Genomic DNA, 21,532 nt, shown 5'->3' with positions numbered 1-21,532 from the left:
ATGATTCAGCAGTGAGCAGGGACGAAGGCAAGGAAGCATGATATCCCTTTGGCTCTTTCATGTACTTATGGATAAATGTATATGAAATTATTGTGGTGAAGTTAGAGATGTGAATGTTCATACACTTTTGTATGCAGATGATACTGTGTGGTTACCTGAGAATCCATAAGATTTACAATGAATGTCAGATAGATTGTATGATGCAATAAGGAGTATGGATTTGTAAATTAATGTATCAAAGACCAAGATAGCTATGAGTGTTTAACAGGTAAAAATGGGGTGAACAATTGCAAATCATAAAAATGGTGGAAAGTTAGAGCAGTTAGATAAATTTGTGCATTTGGGTACTGTATAATGTTAGTGAAAATGGAGAAAAGGATAATGGATTAAGATTTATAAATGGTGGTAGAAAGGTATGGGTAGCCTGTGATCTGCTGAAAGAAATAAATGTTGAAATAAATTAAAATGGCTGTAAGAGCATGTTTCCGACTACTTGGTTATATGGCAGTGAGAGTTGTCACGAAAAGTTGAATGTAACTGGTATGGGTTATTTAAAATATTTGTATGGTAAAACAAGAACCTATAGGGTCAAGAACGAATGGATTCTGAATGTGGACTGAATACAAAAGTCAGCAATCAGTACAAAACAAGTACTTTGAGGTGCTTTGGTCTTATAGAGAGAATGAATGAGGACTGAATAGCAAAATGAAAATATGAAGGAAGAGTGGGTAAAGACTGGAAGGGGACAACCAGAAAAAAGCTTGATTGGATAGAATTGATGAAATTGTCAAAAAGATATGAAATGTCCAAACAAACAACAGGCAATATACAAAGCAGTGTATGGACACGGTAGGAGCAAGGATAGTTTGCAAGGATAGAAAGGTATGGAGTGGTGTTGGTGTGAACTAGATTTTACTTTGTTTTTATCTACTTTATCACATACCTTGCTCTGTCTTACCATTTCTTACATCATTTCTGCACTCTACATAAGACAGCTTACCTCAAAAGGGATAGCACAATAGGAATGTTTAGTCAATTAACCCAATTTATTGGTTTCCCGCCATATGCTGCACTAGGTCTGCAAATACCAGGTGCAGAGGAACACCTGCAGGAAGGAGTTATGTCTCCACGTCATTTCTGAGCCTCCGCCCCCCGCATCTCGTTGGCCACTGCCAGCCACCAAATGCTGGACTGAAATCGAGCTTGGCCTGATCCAGCCGTCGAATTCTTACAAAGTCGGTTTCGGTTTCCACGTCATGCTACACTAAAACTTGGTAGGTTAGTTCGATCTTCAATATATCGCTGCAACAGAACTTATTCTCAGGAAAATATGCGCAACTCTGTTGCGTCCTTAACTAGTACCAATGGCGGACTTGGTCCTAAGAAAAAAAGCCATACAGCATACCCGAACTCAGCGGGGGAGAAACGGCTGTAAGAAGTCCCCTCTTGGGACAGCCGTAACGATTGAGGATGCGCAAAGACGAGGGAGGCTGGCTGGCGGCGGGCGAGGAATAAGCCGCCAGTCCGCATGCGCACCTCCGAAAACCCGCAAATATGAAGCCTGCCCTTCGCCTGCCGCAGTCAATAGGAGAGGGCGGAGGTTAGTGACTGCGCTTGCGCCGCTCTTTCGGAGGCCCCCGCAGCTGCAGGGGTGGGGCGCTGCTGACACGGCCGTCCTCCCGGGTCGAGGTGCTTGATGCTCTGGGTTGCTAGGGTGACGGGGATACAACATGGCGCGCTGACAAGTTCTGCAGTGGGGAGGGGGTCTGGCGGTTCAGAGAGGACCGGTGTCCTCGCCCCCGCCCGCCCCTTGACCCGGAGGGAACCTGCGGGAGAGGCGGGCTCGGAGGATGAACAGTAAGGGAGGAGGCGCGGTGGTGGTTCGCGGCCCGTGGTGGGATAGGTCGGAGACGGCGCTCGGCCAGTGGATTCGGCGAGCCGACGGATTGGGAAGGGGGCGTGCGTGGAGCTGGGGTTTAGGAGAAGCGGGGAAAGAGCATTCCTTTTTTATACATTGGCGAGTGGAGGATGAAACGTCTACTCGGAGAGAGAAAGCGAGAAGCAGCCTGGCACGTGGCGCATTTGGCTTGACCCATTTTCTCTGTTTAGGCGATTCGTCGAGGGCGTTGTGTTGGGATTAGAGCCAAGGAGCCGCAGTCGAAGCCACGGGAATGGGGGGTCGTGGGTTGGCGGAGGCGTTACGAACGCGCCCTCTCCTGCCGTTAATACTCTAGGCGGGAGATGGAGGGGTTTCGGGGAGGCGCGAAGTGTTGCAGAGTGCGGCTCTCGCTTAGAGTGAGATAAAGAATGGCTCCTGTCGCGTCTTGGAATAGCGTGGAACCCTGGGCGTGTGCAAACGAACTCCAGAACCGGGGCTGAAAAGGCCAAAGAAAGCCGGGCAATAGGGGCTGATCCACTTCAATAACGTTGGTAGGAGCTTCTACCTAGCTCCAACAGTAAGAAGTGTGTCGGTCTTTTTAGCGGTTCTGCATTTTTCTTTCAGTTCAACCTGTCCTTCAGCCTTTCCCAAACCAAGCGTGAATGGATACTAATCTCTCTGTTCCAAGACATCTAGTGAATTCTATGAAATGGTCCCTGAAACATCAAGCCACAGTAAATGTTCAGATTGTATTCCACCCTAAGCACTCTTCCTGTGTAATTAGCATAGGCATAATTGGTCTTATTCTCACAAGCCTCTTGTTTGAGCATAGTTTTCACTGAACTCAGAAATGAAAGGGAAGCACTCTGTTGTCAGAAACTATTCTATAAGGCTGAACTAGGCAACCCTTTGATAGCTGGAGGCTGTGTGGAGGGAGTAAGGACTGCAGCAGATAGAATGATAATCTAAAATGGGAAATATATAGCCTTTTGGTGGACCTGGGATTTCAGGGAGGTGTCTTTGTGGATTCTGTTTTCTTAGACACAAAAAATGTATTTTAAGGAATATGTTACTGTCTCAAAACTGCACCATCAATTTTCAGTAACTATGCTGTTAGGGGGCTCTGTTCCTATTATTATTTTATGCACTAATTAATATATATTAATATTGCTGAACAAGGCGGCCTCTTATTTTCCCCACAAACATTAAAATGGTTTTGGAGGTCACAGATTGTCCTTTCTTGCTCTAATAGCTTATTCACATCTGTAAAAACAATTAGAAGCTGGCAACTTTAGAGGAATCATGTCAGTTAAGGTACATGTTTCTGTATGTATAAATTCCAGCAAGTTTTCAGTATCTCTCTTATAGAATCTGGGATAGCCTGGCTAGGAAAGATCTCAGTTTTAGATCTGGTGAGCAGGGTATTAATAGTCCCTCACACACATGCATACAGTAATGTCAAAACGATCACATGCATAGAAGATGGTTTATAGCAAATGTTAAGGAATAGAAAGCAGTGATGTAAAAATAAGGCTATACTCTTCTTCTTTCAGTCATAATTTATATAATGTATATATAAAGTCATAATTTATATTTATTTAAATTGAATAAAATAAAGGATGAGATGCTACATATATTAATCATAGGATCCATAGGAATAGTCTGTTTAGGCTGAGTGTCTCTCTTGTGTAGTGCAAGAGGACTCATTCCCTGACAGATTGTTGCCCAGTCTGCAATTTGACACATTCAGCAAAGAGCTTGCCTTGCTTAATAATTGGTTCTTGAGCTTCTTCTGTGTGATGCCTTCCTAATAATCAAAAATTACTTTCATATTCCCCCATTGTCTTTTCTCAAGGCTAAAAATGTGCAGTTCCCTCAGTCTCTCATAAAACTAAGTTTCCAGTCCCAATCATAAACCATTTTGCTGAAATAGGAAAAAACAAGGTTTATATCATATTAGCATAGGAAGGATAGTAAAGGTTATGTAATAGTGCTGTATATTACATGTAAGAATGGGAGATAAGATAGATTCAGTGCCTGGAATGCTAAGGGTATATAGGCAAGCTAAGGTTGTAGGGCCACAGGTACCCCCTGAAGAGCATTTTGAAATCTATAGATTTGCCTCACCACAATCACTGAAAATCAGCATCCTTAATTTCCAGTTATATTGAGATAGGAAACAAAAACTAAGGTAAGCTTTAACCCAGGCTACCTATCTATCTAAAATATTAGTAACCCCCAAACTTTGGAAAATGTAGGAAGTATGGCCCCCAGCCACTTATGTGATTTACGGTGGTGCTTGAAAGTTTATGAATTCTTTTGAATTTTCAACATTTCTGCATAATTGTGACCTAAAACATGACCTGTTCTCCTCACGTCCTAAAACTAGATAAAGAGAACCCAATTAAATGAGTCAAAAACATTATACTTGCTTATTTATTTATTGAGGAAAAATTGATCCAAAGCTACATACATATGTATGGCAAAAGTAAGTGAACCCCTAGGATTATCAGGTCTTTTGAAGGGGAAGTTAGAGTCAGGTATTTCAATCAATGGGGTGATAATCAGGTGTGAGTGTGGGAGATCCTGCCTTATTTAAAGAACTGAATTCTGGGTATTCACTGTCAAAGTCTGAACTTCACAATACTGGTATGTGGAAGTATGTCATGGCTCAATCAAAGGAGACCTCTGAAAAACAGTTGTTGATGTTCACCAGGCTGGAAAAGGTTACACAACTATTTCCAAAGAGTTTGGATTCCACCAGTCCACTGTCAGGCAGATTGTGTACAAATGAAGGCAGTTCAACACCATTGTTACCCTCCCCAGGAGCAGTTGACCAATCAAGAGTCACTTTTATGTGAAATGGTTGCTATATAAATATGATAAATAAATAAAATCTCACCAAAAGCAAGGTGTGTAATACTTCAGGAGGTCTCAAAGAACCCCAGGATAACATCTAAGGAACTGAAGACCTTTCTTGCATTGGCAAATGTGTTTGTGAGACCACCATCAGGAGAACACCAAACAATAATGATTTGTGTAGCAGGGTTGCAAAGAGAGAGCCACTACACTCCAAAAAGAACATTGCTGTCCATCTCCAGTTTGCAAAAGACCACATGGATAAGCCAGAGGGCTATTGGAAGAATGTTCTGTAGATGGATGAGACCAAAATAGAACTTTTTGGCTTGAATGAAAAGCTTGTTTGGCGAAAGGCGAATGCTACATTCCAGCATAAGAACCTTATCCCATCTGTGAAACGTGGTGACTATCATAGTTTGGGCCTGCTTTGCTGTCTCTGGACCAGGACAGCTTGCCATCATTAATGGAACTATGAATTTTTAATTGTACCAGCAAATTCCACAGGAAAATGTTAGGGTATCTGTCTGTGAACTGAAGCTCAAGAGAAAGTGGGTCATGCAGCAAGTAACAACCCAAAACATACAAGTTGTAAAACCAAAAATGGTTAAAGCAGAAGTTTTGGAATGGCCAAGGAAATCCTGGCTTTAATCCTATAGAAATGTGGAAGGACCTGAAGCAGACATTTCATGTGAGGGAGCCCACCAACCTCCCTGAGTTGAAGCTGTTCTCTAAGGAGGAATGGCCTAAAATCCATCCAAGCTGATGTGCAGGACTCATCAACAGTTATCAGAAATGTTAGTTGCTGTTACTGCTGCCCAAGGGGGGCACACCAGTTACTGACAGCAAAGGTTCACATACTTTTGCCACACAATAACATGTGGCTTTGGATAATTTTCCTCAATAAATCAATGAACAAGTATGTTTTTGACTCATTTGTTTACTTGGGTTCTCTTTATCTAGTTTTAGGACGTGTGGAGAACAGATCACATTTTAGGTCATATTTATGCAGTAATACTGAAAATTCAAAAGAGTTCACAAACTTTTAAGCACCACTGTAGCCCTATCCACTTTTCATCATTGCCCTCAACATCTCAAAATATTCATTGTGGCCCTGGCTATAAAAAGTTATCCACCGTTCACACGTTTGTTTGTCAAATTTTGTCATGGCCCATCTCCCTCAAAAGAGGGACTCTGGGCGGTTACATATATATGTAGCATGCTAAATACAAAATACAATTCTGAATAAGCAACCACCAGTTCTTGGAGGGGGTAGGGAAAGTTTATGTATATATCTGTAAGTACGCAGATTATATTATGTATATATCTACATATGCAGTTTATGCAGTATACAGTATATACATAAATACTGTGGGTACTGTGAACACAGTCTGTCTTTTGCTTTTTCTACCTTTTGATTTTAATTCCCCATTCAGGAAAAAAAGTCATATCAACAAAACAAATGCCTCCTTACAGAATAGCTCACTATATTGCGTCTGAATAAAAATGTGGAATTCAAGTCGCAAACCCTAGTTGTTTTAGCTGATGTAAGACTAGAAGACTTCGAAGGTCCCTTCCAACCCTATGATTCTGTGATACTATAAACAAACCATAAATGGAAGCTTCCTTCACTGTGGAAAATGTTACTTTGTTTTATTAAAACATGAAGCATGACAATGGTTAGGAAAAAGTCTTATTGAGCACTATGGATTACTAGTACAATTATATTGGAAATACTTTTCTTTACAGCTAGATGCAGTCTGAAGAAGTTAATTCTCACAGAAGTTAGCCAGTGGAAGAGTCTAGAAGCATTTGCTATAGAGGTGATATGTATGGGAGAAGACTAAACCAATTTAGAGAGCAGAAAGGTATATACAAAAAACAGTTAGAATTGGGTGAGTTTCCAGATGTACAACTCCACAGAAAAGTAAGGAATGAATGAAGGTGGGATCAATATATCTGGAGGGGTGCTTTTTGTGTGTCTATAGCACATAGATTAGTTTGATTAAAACTTCATCAGCTCTTCCTAGTCATATAGGATAACATTGGAATCAAGCTCTTCAAATTTACATGCTTGGAACATTAGGTGATTATAGATAACGCCCTAATGTATGCTAAAGTTTATGCAAGTATAAAGACAGTCCATTTTATTGTTGGTATAAATATTTAAGCACAATAATAATTCTTTTTATATGTATATTACTTTAGTGCAGTGATGCAACAAACTCAGGTTTCTAAAAACTATACTAGAAATTGCATCATTTTCATCCTACAGATTATCATAGAGGATGATAGCAATGTGAGATACAGTTAACAGAAAGCACTTAAATGTTATTTCAAAAACACAAATAGAATTTCTCACAGAATTCACAAGAATGAATTGTACTGGTATAACCCTTTCCCAGTGCAAAGAGATGAACTTTAATTTTAAACAACTACAGTAATAATATGGGAATTAGCTGGAAGACAAATATCTGGGGAGGAAATAAGTGTGCTGTTAGAATAAGTAAGCTACAATTATGAACATGTCCGATAAAGCAGAATTTAAATTTATAAATTTACCCTGTTTCAATGTTGATCTTTTTAGAATACAAAACAATTGGTAAAATTGGAGAGGGAACATTTTCTGATGTTCTGAAGGTACAGAGTCTAAAAGATGGACGTTATTATGCATGTAAACAAATGAAACAGCATTTTGAAAGGTAAGTCTAGTTCTTTTCGATTTTAGTTTTTGTTTAGCTTAACCTCAGTATATAAATGTTTACTTAAATCTTCATTGTCAGAACTTGATTTTAAAATAAATTATATATTTTTTGTAAATGTATGTGTAAAATCTAGCTGCCTTGGGAGAGGAAGAATGTTTTTGTCTGACATGTCTTGATATTGGGCTTAAATAATATGTGTTCAGAGTAGAAATTCTTGGTCCTAGTGTACAGTACAATGTACAATAATACAGCATTGCACAGAGATTTCCTTCTCCAGAGCTCATAATCACTAGAAGTAAGGGAGGTGTGTGGGGCTACCATCTTCCAGAAATAACACCCATGCCACCATAGAAGAAAACCTAAAACTTTGTGAGTGGTAACTGATAGAGTACTAAGAGCTTTGGCCAGAAAAGAACCATGAAAGGTCACTGCACTTATGCAAGCCAATGCATGTGCCAAGAGACTATTACAGCCTATGCTTTGTGTGACTCAGGAAAATATATGCAGCAACATGTAAATGAATGTTTATTCTTAATCTTTTCTACTAGTATTGACCATGTGAATAATCTGAGAGAAATACAAGCATTAAGGCGATTGAATCCACATCCAAATATTCTTACATTGCATGAAGTGATTTTGTAAGTGATGCATGCCTTTTTTCCCTTTCCCATTCTGTACCATACATATTGATCACCAGATATATTATAGAGATGTTCAATTACTGTTTGTCAAATAAATCTCATTCTGAATAAAATTATTTTCAGGGAAGAATCTTTCACTGTGGAAGGATGAGATTTTGTCATTTCTTGCACCTTTGCTCTCAAGATGACAGCAAGTAGGGAGTGGGTTGTGTGGACAACTTAATTTTGGAACTTAATATGAGTTGAATAATACGTCTTGCTATAGTCATTGAGTCATCATTCTGTTCTGTTGATAGTATGTGTCATAAGTTCTCAGGATTGATCTGGCAATCTATAAAGGTTTTAAAGATCACATAGTTTTATTCTATGTTCATAATTGGTCTCTGGCAATATTAATGGTGTCAAGGTAGAAGTACCTATGATATAAGAGAAATGCAATTAGGAGCTCAAGAACTGAAGCATTTAAATAGCATTGTGTGGAAAATAGTCTCATTCCCGTAGGTGCTGCCTTGAGATTTTGCAGTGGGGGTTAATTGAAGATATGCATTATTAGATTCTGTTGTGTTGTATGAAAAATCAACTCGTGTCATCTGCCTAACGGAGATGGTCAGTTGACAATAAAGAATACTCTGAGCAGGCTAACGTATTTTGTTACCCTGAAATAGAAATCGCACAGTCCTCATAAATTCACACCACACATTTTGCCAGAGAATGCATTTACTTGCTAGGACTTCACTTGTTGTTCTATTTAACAATTTCTGAAGAGAGAAAATACAAATCCTTTTATTCTAGAAAAAAAGAGAAATGTCTGAGGGTATATAATACCATGGTTCAGTGGCATCTGTGGCAGGAGGAGGGGTGGGGGGCAGAACAAAAGCGGCACTGAGACAAACCCTTGGCCTTTTTTGTATATATGTCATAATGTTGCATGTATATTCAAAAGGGGCAGATCTTGTGGCACAACACTGCTTTCATCATTTTGATGGAAGCAACAGAAACTTGCAGATGCCCATGCCCAGTTCTCAGCTAGAAATAGGAGTCTTTCTTCTCAGAGCAAAGCAATTTCTTCTCCTAGTGCAGAATGTTGTAGTTCAGTAACAGCATGTAGAAATGTACTAATTTTAATCTTGACTTGTCCAGTCACAGTTATTTGTCAAGTTACAGGGCTCAGAAAGGTCCCCACCTGTGACCACAGAACTGGTCAAGATGGGCTTATGATATGCTTTTATAAGGCACGTTTATGTGTTCATAAATTATTCTGTTGCTTGCTTAAAATCTGAGTATTGTTTCTGATAATGACAAACAATATACTACTGTCAGTAATCTCTAGATTGTGCAGGCAAAAAAAAAAAGTTAACATCAGAAGCATTTCTTTTTTGTTTTTTAAATAATGTTGGTTCTAATTAAAAAAACATATCCAGGTGTAGCATGGTTTGCTTTTGATTATCAAGTACACAAGGGTGAGCAATTTGTAGGCCACCTGAGGTTATTAAAGGCTTGCTGTCTGCCACAGGTTCTTCATCTTCTCCTTCATACCACCACTATTACTATTGTGCTGGTAAAGAGGGATGATTTTCCTCATCACAATTGTCATTCAGTAGTCCACCCATTAGACATTTCTTGGGTTATTGAGAAACTGATCCAGCAGTGTCACAAAGTGCATGAATATGAATTTCCTTGAAGGCCTTGTTTCCCAGAAGACCGGACTTCTGATTTTCTGCAAAAAAAAAGGCTGGGGAGGTTTCTAAGCAATTTTGATGAGGAAGAGGATATTCAAAGAGAGTCATCCTTATATGTCTTCTCCAATATAATCTTTTTCAAGATCATGAGAGATGAGGTGGGGAAATGAAGTAGATTTTCTTTCCTTCCCCACCAATTTTGATGCAGCTGAAATTGCATGAATTCATGTGTAGCCCTGCCTAAGCCAATGTGCCTATTATGACAAAAAGTTTGCTCATCTCTGATATATACAGAGATAGTGGCATATAAGAGTGTATATTTAACATACAGTATTTTTTTCATGCATATGCAAAGGCTAATGAAAAATAAGGAAATTGGAAAACAGTAGTTGTAACCAATAATAGTAAATGCTTTTTTAAAAAAATTGAAAAACTTGTCCCATTCTTTAAGTGCTTACACAACTTATTCTTCTTTCTTTCATATAGTTACATTAAAACCAACTTTTTTCTTTAGTGACAAGAAAGCTGGTGCAGTTGCATTAATATGTGAACTTATGGACATGAATATTTATGAATTGATCAAAGGTATGTAGAGTATACAGTACCTGAAAAATGTCTCTTGCTTAGAAGCAATGTTTTCACAAGTGCAAGAGATGTGTGTTTAGTATAACTAAACATATTAAGTAGGACACTGCTGCATGTTGAAAAAAGATGTATTTTACTTGCAGTTATGGAAAAACCCTTCAGATTAACATGGATGTAGACAGGATCTCTTCTGGTGGCAGTTGATTTCCTTCAGAATAAGTTAAGGCAGAGGGAGGTTTTGGAATACAGGGAGAACACCTCCATATAATTACATATATTGAAGGAGAATGCTATCCTGAAAAAGAGGGGGCAGTCTGCAAGAAAAATTTAGAAGGAGAACATAGGTCATTAATCATTGCATACATTTGCTGTGTCAGGAATGGTTAAATATTTGCGCACATCCCCACCATCAACTGAAGCCAAGTGAGTATGGATAGTTAGTCAAAGATGATAATTGTACATCAGCAACTGGAAAACTACTACTTCACTGTGGTACAGAATTGGGATCTCTATTATAGCACTTGTATATGGAGTGAGGTCCTATCCTGCTTCCAAATACCTTACTCATGATTCAGAACCAATGGCTGCATTGTCATGTAGAACAGCTAGACTCCTGTTCTAAATTTTTCAGAATATGATAGAAAACTATTGCAGTTGATATAAGACTAGTACAATACAGTCAAAAAGGCATCCTGGCCCACTGTCTTTCATATCAGGTGCAATTTGCAAACCCTTGTCAGAGGCAGCCTTATGTAGAGCACATTGTAGGAATCTAATCTTGACAGTGATTCAGATATGAGTCCTGTAGCCAGATCTGTCTTTTTAGGAAGAAATACCGATGATGCATCCACTGAAGATGGACAAGGTGCTCCTTAATAGAGCAACTTTGAATATCCAGGCTAGGTTAGGGGACATGGTTATAGGTCATAGGCAAATCATTTCATAGCTATATTTAAAAATTAGTTAACTAGCCAAAATCATTGCAAGTTCTTTTATTTTCAAGTGATCATTATAAAAAATTCTACTAAACTTGATTTCCAAATTCCAGGAAGAAAAAAACCATTGCCCGAAAAGAAAATAATGAGTTATATGTACCAGTTATGCAAATCTCTTGATCACATACACAGGTAGGAAAGTTTATTTACTTGCTCGCAAAAGTACAGTTTGGCTATTTAAATGGACTGGAGTCTGTAGAGTGTCATTCATGTACCTAAAGTATATAAATGTGTCACAGGCTTTGACTAGCTTTACCTTTCTGGTTGTCCTCTCTTCTCTGGAATATCTTCAGAACCTTGTGGATAATTTTTCAGGAGGGGTGCTAGAACTTGTGTCAAAACTGAAGGGTAGGCTTGAATACACCAGTAAACATGTGGCTTTCTGCACCACAGCTTTAATATAAAAATACTTACCTTTCCCTTGATTTTTATCTTGATGCAGAAATGGAATATTTCACAGAGATGTGAAACCTGAAAACATATTAATAAAGGTATGTTGTCTTCGGTAATTTTATAGCATAAGCAGTATGAATGTACCAAAATTCTTATGTTTTAAAATGTTTGTTCTAGGACTGGTATTTGAATGCATGTCTTGTTTCTATAGGAAAAATTGCATTTCAATTTTCTGATGATTAACTATCAAATGCTTACTTTGGATTTAATATTGTCTTGCTTTTAGCATCGATTATTTTTTATGACTCATGGAAAAAAATAAGGTATATTTTTAGACAAGTCAATCTTTTTTGATCCAAGCTGTAAAAAATCAAATTTGATATCTCTTGAGTACCTTCTGCTAGCAATTCTCTGAAGACTTAATGTTCAAGCCTACAGGTAGTCCTCACTTAACTACAGTAATTGGGACAGGAATTTCTGTCGCTAAGTGATGTGGTCATGAAGCGTGATATCACATGACTGCATTGCTTAGTGACAGCAATCCTAGCAGTACCTGTTGCCTTTGTTAAGTGAAAATTATGGGTTGTTAAGTGAGGACCTCACGTGACCGCGATTTGCAACTTCCTGCTGACTTCTCACAAGCAAAGTTAATGGGGAAGCTGGCTGGAAGTTACATGTTCCTGGCGGTTTGCAAGCAGGCCGGAGGGCAGGTGAGTACCACGGAGTATGGCGTGGGGTGCTGTGTTGAGTGCGTGCTGGCTGCAATTGCTGCTGTGTTGCACAAGTGCATGCAGGCTGGGGAGGGGGTGCTGGTTGCCAAGCGCCCAGATTGTGATCACATGACCACGGGGTGGTGTGCCAGCTGGAACTTCAAGGACCAGTCATAAGTACCGCTCGTTCAGTGCCATCGCAACTTCAAACTGTCACTGAACGAGTGGTTGATAACTGAGGGCTACCTGTATGTACTTTCACATTTATTCCAAAGGCCACCTTGTGGCCAAGGATTCAAAAACCAGTTACTGCCAGTTTAGAACATAAAAAAATCAGTCCTTTCTTTTCATAAATACAATAGCTGAGGTTGATATTAAGATTCCTCATCTTGAAGTATTCATTTCATTATTTGTACAGATAATTTTAATGCCTGCTCATTTGAGATGCACAAATTGTCTTATTGTAGCAGGATCTTCTCAAACTTGGAGATTTTGGATCCTGTAGGAGCATACATTCTAAGCAGCCATATACAGAATATATCTCTACACGCTGGTATAGGGCACCTGAATGTCTTCTTACAGATGGTTACTACAGTTACAAAATGGACATCTGGAGTGCTGGCTGTGTGTTTTATGAAATTGCAAGGTAGGTTATTTATCAGAAGGAAAGTAACATCTGACTAAATTAAAAAGAATAAGGAAACTCTTTTGAAGTATAGATTTGTACAGATGGTATGAGATGGTTATAGGCTGAATCATGGAAAAAATACAAATACAACACTGAGGAAGAGTTGAAGTTCAGTGGTAAAGCACATATTTTACATGGGGAAAATTCCAATTTGAATGCCTGTGTTGCTAGTCAATGCTTTGCATAGTGGCACTGCGAAAGCCATTTGATGCTTTGAAGAGTTGCTGGGCAAGATGGACTTACAATCTATCTCAATAAGAAAGGTTTGCGTATTTGTCACTTTTTGTTAATCATTGTGGTCTTATCTGTCAAGAAAGTCCACTGTTGTAACTGTGGGGTTTGTGATTCAGCATTGGGTGCTTCGGTTCAACATGAAGGGGTACAGTACAGCAGCCTTGCTGCAATATATCTGGATCTAGTCAGTGGTTAGAAAAGTGAACATCAGCAGCTTAATGAAGAAAGGAAAAATAATTTGAAGACTAGCTGAGAGTCCTAATGTGCTGTCCAGGTCTTAAAAGTGGAAATGTTATCTGGCTTCAAGCAAATGTGTCTCTGAGGAGAACATTTGAGACACGGCCATGCCACATGCATATTGTTGAATTTGGGGGATTATAGGCTTTAGCACAAATACTTCATTTCTGGCTGATGACATATTTAGGTAGCTACAGGCTAAATTGTACAGACAACATTTTTCTGTAATACTTTTGTCTCTTGAAGTTTTTTTCTTTTCATTTTGAGAGATGTTAAGTAATACACAGGTGGGAAATGGAATTAATGACAGTACATTTGATTAAAAAAATACTACCTGGCATAATGGCAACCAGCAACATTGTTTAGGACTGAGGATGAACAACTTTCTCATAACAACAAAGAATTAAGCTTGTCACAGAGTTCAGTTTTCACCACATTACCAATTATATTCTTTATTGTTTCAGTTTCCACCCACTCTTTCCTGGATCTAATGAACTGGACCAGATATCAAAAATCCATGATATAATAGGTACCCCTCCTAAGAAGGTTCTTAATAAGTTCAAACAGTAAGTGCAGTTTCCCTTGAGATTCATTAGTGCATTTCTTCTAAGTAAGTTTGCATAAAATTACTTTAGAAGATGTGTATGTTTATTACTTTACAGCTGACCAGAGTCAAATCTAACATATGTTTTTCATAATATATTAGACTGTTTTGTATTGCTGTTCCCTTGATAAATGCTTCTAACTCTTCTTGCAAGTGTCACAGAAATGTGAAGCAAGCTGTAGGAAGTCCCCTTTAATTGAATGATTACCTTCTTTTTATCTTTAGCTTTCCGTAAAGACACAATCAAATAGAGCTTGAATCCTGGTAGTTTTTTTGGACAAGTATTGATAATTTTCTTGCCAATGTTGTAGAACTGATTTCCCAGTCTTGCCTGTAGACCTGTGTTTCCTGTTGGTCTCCTATCAAGTACTGATCAGCTTCAACTGTGTTCAATTTTTCAGAGATAAACTAAGGTTGTAGACCTTAGCTGGGCTGCTGCTATCTAGCTAGGCTTATCTAGCTTTACTGAATAAATTTTTAAGGGAAGTTTATTATTAAGTGTCCTTTTTATTCTAGAGAAGCAATATTGAACAGTTATCACCTGGATGAACTGGAACATAAAGTTTAAAGTTACTTTGACTTCCTATGTTCAGGTGAGGGTAGTATCAGTTGGACCCGAAGAAAACCACAGTGATGTCATGGCATCAGCATCACACAAATCCATCCTTATGTACTTGGGTTCCAACAACTGACAAGTATTAAATTGTAGTATTTGCACAATGATATAGTCGCACACATGTAATTTGCCCTATGTGGCAAATACAGGGACAAGAAATGCTTTGAAACCAGAAGCTTCCATTTTAACTTCTTTAATATCCTTCCAATGCCAATAAGGCTGACTCCATTGACAGGAATGCATTTTCTTTCACTGGATTTATGCAGGTCAAGAGTGATGAGTTTTGATTTCCCCACCAGAAAAGGAAAAGGAATCTCTCCATTTATGTCTAACTTGTCCAGTAAGAGCCTGACACTTATGTATGCAATGATACAGTATGATCCTGATGAGAGAATCTGTGCGCACGAAGCACTGCAGCATGCTTACTTCAGAGAACTGAGGTAAGGAAAGGAAAGGAAAGGAAGCTTGATTTTGAATCAATATTCAATTGAAAATGTTTCTAGCCTGCTAAGGTTTAAAATACCTAAGCTTGATAATTCTGAACCAACTAAGCTAAAACTTAAGTTAATGCTTAGAGTTGGGCATTTAGCATTTGCATTTCAATTTGTTTAATATGTCTAAGGGAGAGAGGTGAGTGATTTGACTGTCTAATTGATGGAAAAGAATTTCAAAGGTCATATATGGGATTTTGTCTGACTTACACTAAACAGGTTGGCAGAGAAACAAGCTTTAAACATACACCGAAAAATGAGATTGGTAGAAAATCCATTAGAAAGGGATTCTCTTGGCTTGCGGCGTATTTCAAAGGAGGATCAAAGGCAGGTAATCTTTAAATCAAAGACTAATAAACCTATTTAATTACTGCCATTTTTGTTCACACACTTATAGAACAATTCTGTGTCAATTTTGCTGCTTTGATTAATCATCCTGGACATGTGAAACATGCTTGAGAATTCTTATATCAAAAGATTGCAGGATCTCTATGGATTTTTGCTGTCTCTAACTATTGGACACCTAGATGTGATTTACAGGTTTGGAAAGGCTTTGTCTAAATTTATACCATTATCCCTTATGCAAGCAATACATGGAATAGCATGGTGGTCTAGCTTTAGATATGCTACTCATGGCTTCTTTTTGTAGTGATTCTGTGAGGACACTCAAAGTAGTGCTGGAATTAACTACTCACACGCTTTCTGGAAGTCATCCAATTTACATCTAGGTTTATGGAATCAATATATAATAATTATGAAGTATCTGATTCTGCCAACTTCTCAAACAGTTATTCTGGGAATATTAAGGGTATCAACAAATCTGTTCAGTAATTCCCAAAGATTATTTTGTGTAAATACATTCTCTATCCCTCATCCCACCCACCCCCAAAAAAGAAAAATAAAAAACAATCACAATTAGGGAACAAAAAGTAATTAATTCCAGTACATTCCTGTATTTTGTTGTAGAGTTCTTGCCATACCAGATTTAAGCTAGCAGTACCACATTCCTAGGGTTTATCCAGTTCTCTGTAAAATCTAATGGATGTTCCTTGCCTTGTTTACATACTCAAGGAATAAATTCTGATGCCAGTAACAGAACAAGAAAGGAAGGAAATTGTGTCATTCTAAGGCTTATCTGAAGTTTCTAAGTTTCTAAAGCTCAACTTTAGAAATAAATAATCAAAGACTTAAGCCAGTTTTTCAAGCAGTATCCACTTTCAACGAACACCTTTGAAAGTCTTTGAAAAACAGTGGAATGTAACCTTAGGATACCCTTTTAAAAATATCTATGGTATAGTTGCTACCATTTAGCCCTCTCCCCCTTTATTGATCTAACTGTGTATAAAGGCTTCCACCAACATCGTACTTCCATCTGATGAGTTCATTCAAAAGGCAAGCAGCATTCTTCCCTATGAAACATTTGGGTGGAAGTTTACATGTATTTGGGAGTAACTGCAGAGGTGGCAGTATCTAAACCAACCTAAAGCATATGTGAGGGGGATCAAACACATTTAGCCTACATAAAATAAATTTTTTAAAAATTGAACTTGTATTTTTATTTTAAAAGAACTTTCTTAGGCAAGCCCAGGAGAATCCACTGGGACATCATGGACTTCCCAATGCAGTTGAGTTGCCAAAACTGACAGTTCCTGCTGTAACCAACTTGACTTCTTACTCTAATCCTTCATTTCAGTCAGTTTTTACCCTCCCAGCATCCAACAGACAAGTCCAGGTTTTGCAACCTATAACATATTTTGGGACACATTGCAAGGTAATTCTGCCTTGCTTATTAGATTACATACTATTTTGTACAAGTAGATTATAGCCCATTTTAACTTCTGTTGTCTCATCAACAGTCTGAAAAACAGAAGGAATTTAAATCTCCTATGAAACAGTACCACTTGCCTGCTCTGGAAAGACGAGGTGGAGGATTTTGATGGATCAAAACTCTCACAAGCTCTTTGGATTCTTTGAAAAAGTACACAAATGGCAAAAGTGCCTTATCTCCTCAAATGCTGCAACAAGATGCTACAACAATCGTTCTTTGGGACTTACATTTTTTTTTTTAAAGCCAACTATATAACCACCATTTTTATAGCTCAGAATGCACTTTGATTTTTTTTTAAAGGAGTTCCTGCTATTTTTTTAAAAAAGTTTTCTTTTAAGGTGATCTTATATTTAATTGTGTTGCACTGGCAGGAATGAATTGTTCCAACTTTTATATGAAATGCTGCATTGTGTATGTATGTATGTATGTATGTATGTATATATATATATGAGATAATAAAACTGAATTTCTGGGGGGGAAGGTTGTATATGTGACTGTAGGGATAATCAGAGCCAATCTTCTTTGACAATTATTTAGAAGCTTCAAAACTTGAGTCTGGTTAGTTTAATTTAAATATAACCTAGTATAGAAAATAGTTTTCCAAAACAAGTATTGTAAGTTAGCAGGTTTTTGCATGTATGGCAGATTAAAAAGATAAACAGTTGTTACTGAAATGTGCTCTTATATGGAAATCTGAGCAGTGCAAGCATGTTTCAGATGATGTAGTTTGTCACACCAGCATAGTTCAATGTAGAATGTGTTATATATTTGTTCTGAAAAGGCTATGTTTAAAACTCTTGTGGTGGAGAGAGTAACCTACTCTAAAGGGCATTTAATTTAGCTTTTCAGAGGTATCAGCAAAAATAAAATCACATTTTAAAGGTAAGTTTATTCTAAGACTAACAAGGATTTTTATAGGATTATGATGAGGACATTGTCCTCTCACAAAGCACTGTCAAATACCATCTCTCTGTAACAAGAAAAAAAATTGGTGTATTGAACTAGAGTGAAAAATATTGATCTTGCTTGACCAAAAGTAATATAACAGTTGCATCTTAAATAACATTGAAATATCAATGCTTCAACAAAATGGCAAAAAGAATAGCTAAGACTGGACTGTATCTTAGAGGAGGGAAGCCACAATGGTATAATTTGCTAAAAAGTCACAGAGCACAAATACAATACATAAAGCAAATACGAAAAAGTGCTGTATTTTTTCCCCTACGCAAAGGCAATCATTCGCTTGTGCATTCAGTAGCTATGCTTAGTTGGCTGGATGTAGTCTTGCCATTATTTATACTTCTGTTCAAACCAAATTACTGGAGGGATTGAGATCTATTGAAGACATTTTGTGTGGACAAAAAATGAAGGGATTTTTGCTGTCTTCTCTTCATCACTCTCCATACTATTCCACAAAATCCTCCAAGTCTTCAGGACAAAGTTGTCTTTTAGAGAGGATAGAGGCATAATTTGAAATTGAGAATTTGGAGAAAAATATTTTTCATTTCTCCCCCACCTCCCAAAAAAACCTCTAGCAGGAAATTCTGAGTGGAATTCTTCTCAGATGTAATCTGGATCTCAACCTATAAATGCTAAAGGCTACAAACAAGGATGGAAAAAAAATCCTTTAAGAACTTTCATGTCCATCATGCACACACATTAATATTTCATATATTTATTGGCTTTAGTCATATCCAGAATGTTGAAAACTTGTTCTAAGATCTTGTAATTTAAAACAAGGCACCTACAGTATTGAATAAAGTACAATGCAATTTGAATAAAGAGTTGAAATACTGTCTCTAGTCAATTTCCAAACTTATAAAAGAATGCTTCAGTTTAATTATTAAGAATTTAATCTTTGTTACTTTACTCTATGAAAAACAGCCAGGTTGGCTTCAGAAGTCTGAAAGCTCTCTTCAAATAGCCAAAATATGGAGATATTTACTGTTAAGAGCACTTAAGGAAAAGAAATGGGTGGTCAAGCAGATTTTGCCTGTTGACTTGTCAGGTGCAGAAAGTCAGGTGAAGGTGAAGGCAAAGCCTTCTGCTTAATATCCCAAAGAGGCTATACCAAGCTAAATAGATCTGATACTGAACAAATCTGATCTGGTAGAAGGACATACTCTATGATTTCATCCCTGAAATAAATTATCACAAAAAGCCTTTGTACTTCACACACATTATTCTCTCCACACATGTATAATGAGCAGAAGTACGTTGTATTTCATTGGAAACTAGTTCCAAGATTTGTCTCACGCTATCACATGTTGAAGACAATTTACCTGACAATTGCTTTTAGAAACAAAAAGGGGCAAACGTGGAACCTCTTGCTTTTAGGTATGCTTAGACATTTGACAGTAACAATGTGATCTCTGTTCATATCATACTGATTGAATAGTTTCTAAAACACTACAATGTAAATACTTTTGAATTGCATGGGATCAGCTAAAAACACTTTGGAATACCTTTCTTTTACAAATTTTGTAGATTTTATAATTGCAAAGGTAAGCAGAAGGGTGGCTGCAGGTAACTTCCTAATCAAGAAATAGAAGTAGAAAGCCCTGCACAACCGCTTGAGAGTGTCATGCACAGTGAGATGAAACAGGCAAGTTTCCCCAAATTTTACTGTTCAGCCTTTAAAGATTTTAGCGTAGCACTATCAAGAAATCTACCCATATACTTGACAAGCTAGATTATTTTATTTCATAAAAGCTGTAATTTCATACTTGCTTTCCAAAACTGAGGACTCTCTCAGAACTAGGCAAAGGTCAGCACAGGCAAGGGACTTCCCCTCTCTCTCTACACAAAACTACTCACAGGGATTACTTGACACTTGTTTAGACTAAAACTACAACATGGATTCTCTGCACTTTCACTTTGTGTTCCTTAGATCTCAAGACTATTACTGTCTTTAAAGCCTGCTTTTCTTTTGCTTTCTAGTTTCAAAGTTTTACTACATAATTGTTTATTTTTTTTACTTTCATTTAAAAGTGGTTCAACCACTTATGAAGTGTTTCTTGCTTCTAAAAGTATAATCATACATACCGATTTCCAGACTTGGCTCACAGCAGCAGAAAGGGAAGAAGCAATTCTGTGATGACTGCCCTCCCCCAAATACATTTTTGCAGAGAGAGACTCAGCAAAAGCAGCCCCTTCTGCCTCCACAGGATGAAATGCCTTCTGTAGAGAGAAACAGTGTGTTCACAGTTACATCCAAATTTTGGGTTTTAAGCAGCTGGTTCACACACTGTGCTGAGCCATATGTTTTATGTAGTTTTGGCTTAGCATGATGTATGAATCCAGCCATTATACTATATAATTAATGTTTAAGGCTTATAATTGTGTGAAGCAAGCTACTATGATTTGCTCTTAAGGCATAAAAATGTCTTGCCTAGTATCAAACCTGCCAACACACAGTTAAAATGGCACTTTTATTTTGCTTCCACTAGCACTTTGTATTATGTGGTCAAAAATAGCCTGGTACTACTTAGCTATTTCAAACTTATTTTAAAAGTATTTACTATAAACCAGAAAACACTTTGGGGTATTGCAAAAGGCTGATATGCAGCCCAATAAATAGTAATATACTACAGGTACTACTGAAACTGTTTCAAAGAGTGTGATGGGCAGATTCTTAAAGATATGGAGCTGCAGAATTTTAGATCCAACAAGTAGAATTATGTGCACAATCCTTCATACACATGAAATGTAACACCTTGAAACAATAGTATTTATCAAAAAGTGCTCTGAATTGTAGCCTTTATCGGTCAGCATTTTCTTTCAGTATCCAGAAGGTGGAGAGACGCTGCAGTCACAAGTATTCAAATAAGCTCTTCGCTTCCCCAGTTCTGCTGCTTCAGAACCACCATCAAATAAAGGACTGGCATGGGGCAAAGAGGGAAATAATTCTGTAACATCTCTGCCCAAGGTAACAAAACTTCAGGACTTTTGACAGAGGGGGTGGGGGGAGAAGATGAAGAAAGCAGCATTGAACAGTCGCAATGCAAGTTCTGCCCCTTTTTTACGTGCATCATGATGTTGCAGGCCTACAGAAAAGGGGCAGGGCTTGCTTCATAATGGTGCAGTGCTGCTACCATTTTGACAAAAGCCTGTGATCCTCTGGATGCCTCTTGATTTGACCTCCAGAGAAGAATCCTCAGCCATGTAATTCCACTATCAGGCAGACAGCATTTTCTTTAATAAATAAACTGAAGGGGATTCTTCATATTTCGGTGTGTTCAAAATTAGTTTAATAGTAACTAACCAAGCAGTGATTATGTAGACTCTCATATTTATCCTCCAACAAGGCATCCATTTTTCATTGAAACAGGAGAACGATGTACTTTGGCACATTATTCTACAGTGGCAACCTACTGTTACAATAATTTTAA

The 21,532-nt window shown here is 37.8% G+C and overlaps 2 protein-coding genes across 11 annotated transcripts in view; one reads left to right on the top strand and one right to left on the bottom strand.

Moving 5' to 3' along the window:
* Positions 1-1,655: 1,655 nt before the first annotated feature.
* MOK (MOK protein kinase) lies at positions 1,656-18,934 on the top strand. Of its 7 annotated transcripts, none has more exons than XM_063290346.1 (13): positions 1,656-1,857; positions 6,485-6,603; positions 7,323-7,437; positions 7,989-8,078; positions 10,275-10,345; positions 11,394-11,472; positions 11,783-11,831; positions 12,911-13,089; positions 14,067-14,168; positions 15,089-15,262; positions 15,533-15,644; positions 16,881-17,084; positions 17,170-18,934. In XM_063290346.1, exons 2-13 carry the CDS (start codon positions 6,564-6,566, stop codon positions 17,248-17,250), a joined length of 1,296 nt encoding a protein of 431 aa, XP_063146416.1. In that variant the 5' UTR covers positions 1,656-1,857; positions 6,485-6,563; the 3' UTR covers positions 17,251-18,934. The 7 variants fall into 7 exon arrangements, with proteins under 7 accessions (XP_063146416.1, XP_063146415.1, XP_063146414.1 ...); XM_063290345.1 differs by having other exon boundaries at positions 6,485-6,630; positions 12,914-13,089; XM_063290344.1 differs by having other exon boundaries at positions 6,485-6,630.
* Positions 10,463-21,532, bottom strand: part of WDR20 (WD repeat domain 20) — a 60,037-nt gene continuing 48,967 nt past the window's right edge. For 2 of the 4 annotated variants that reach the window (XM_063290337.1, XM_063290341.1), the window contains 2 exons: positions 20,187-20,321; positions 11,323-11,811 (listed from right to left, as the gene is read on the bottom strand). In XM_063290337.1, the coding sequence (XP_063146407.1) occupies positions 11,593-11,811; positions 20,187-20,321 (354 nt within the window). In that variant the 3' untranslated portion in view covers positions 11,323-11,592. Of the gene's footprint in view, positions 10,660-11,322; positions 11,812-18,046; positions 18,112-20,186; positions 20,322-21,532 lie in introns of those variants that run through there. The other 2 variants (XM_063290338.1, XM_063290339.1) reach the window with 2 other exon arrangements.

Source organism: Candoia aspera, chromosome 1, assembly GCF_035149785.1.
Source record: "Candoia aspera isolate rCanAsp1 chromosome 1, rCanAsp1.hap2, whole genome shotgun sequence".
NCBI lineage: Eukaryota > Metazoa > Chordata > Lepidosauria > Squamata > Boidae > Candoia > Candoia aspera.
This window is presented reverse-complemented; position numbering and strand designations above follow the sequence as displayed.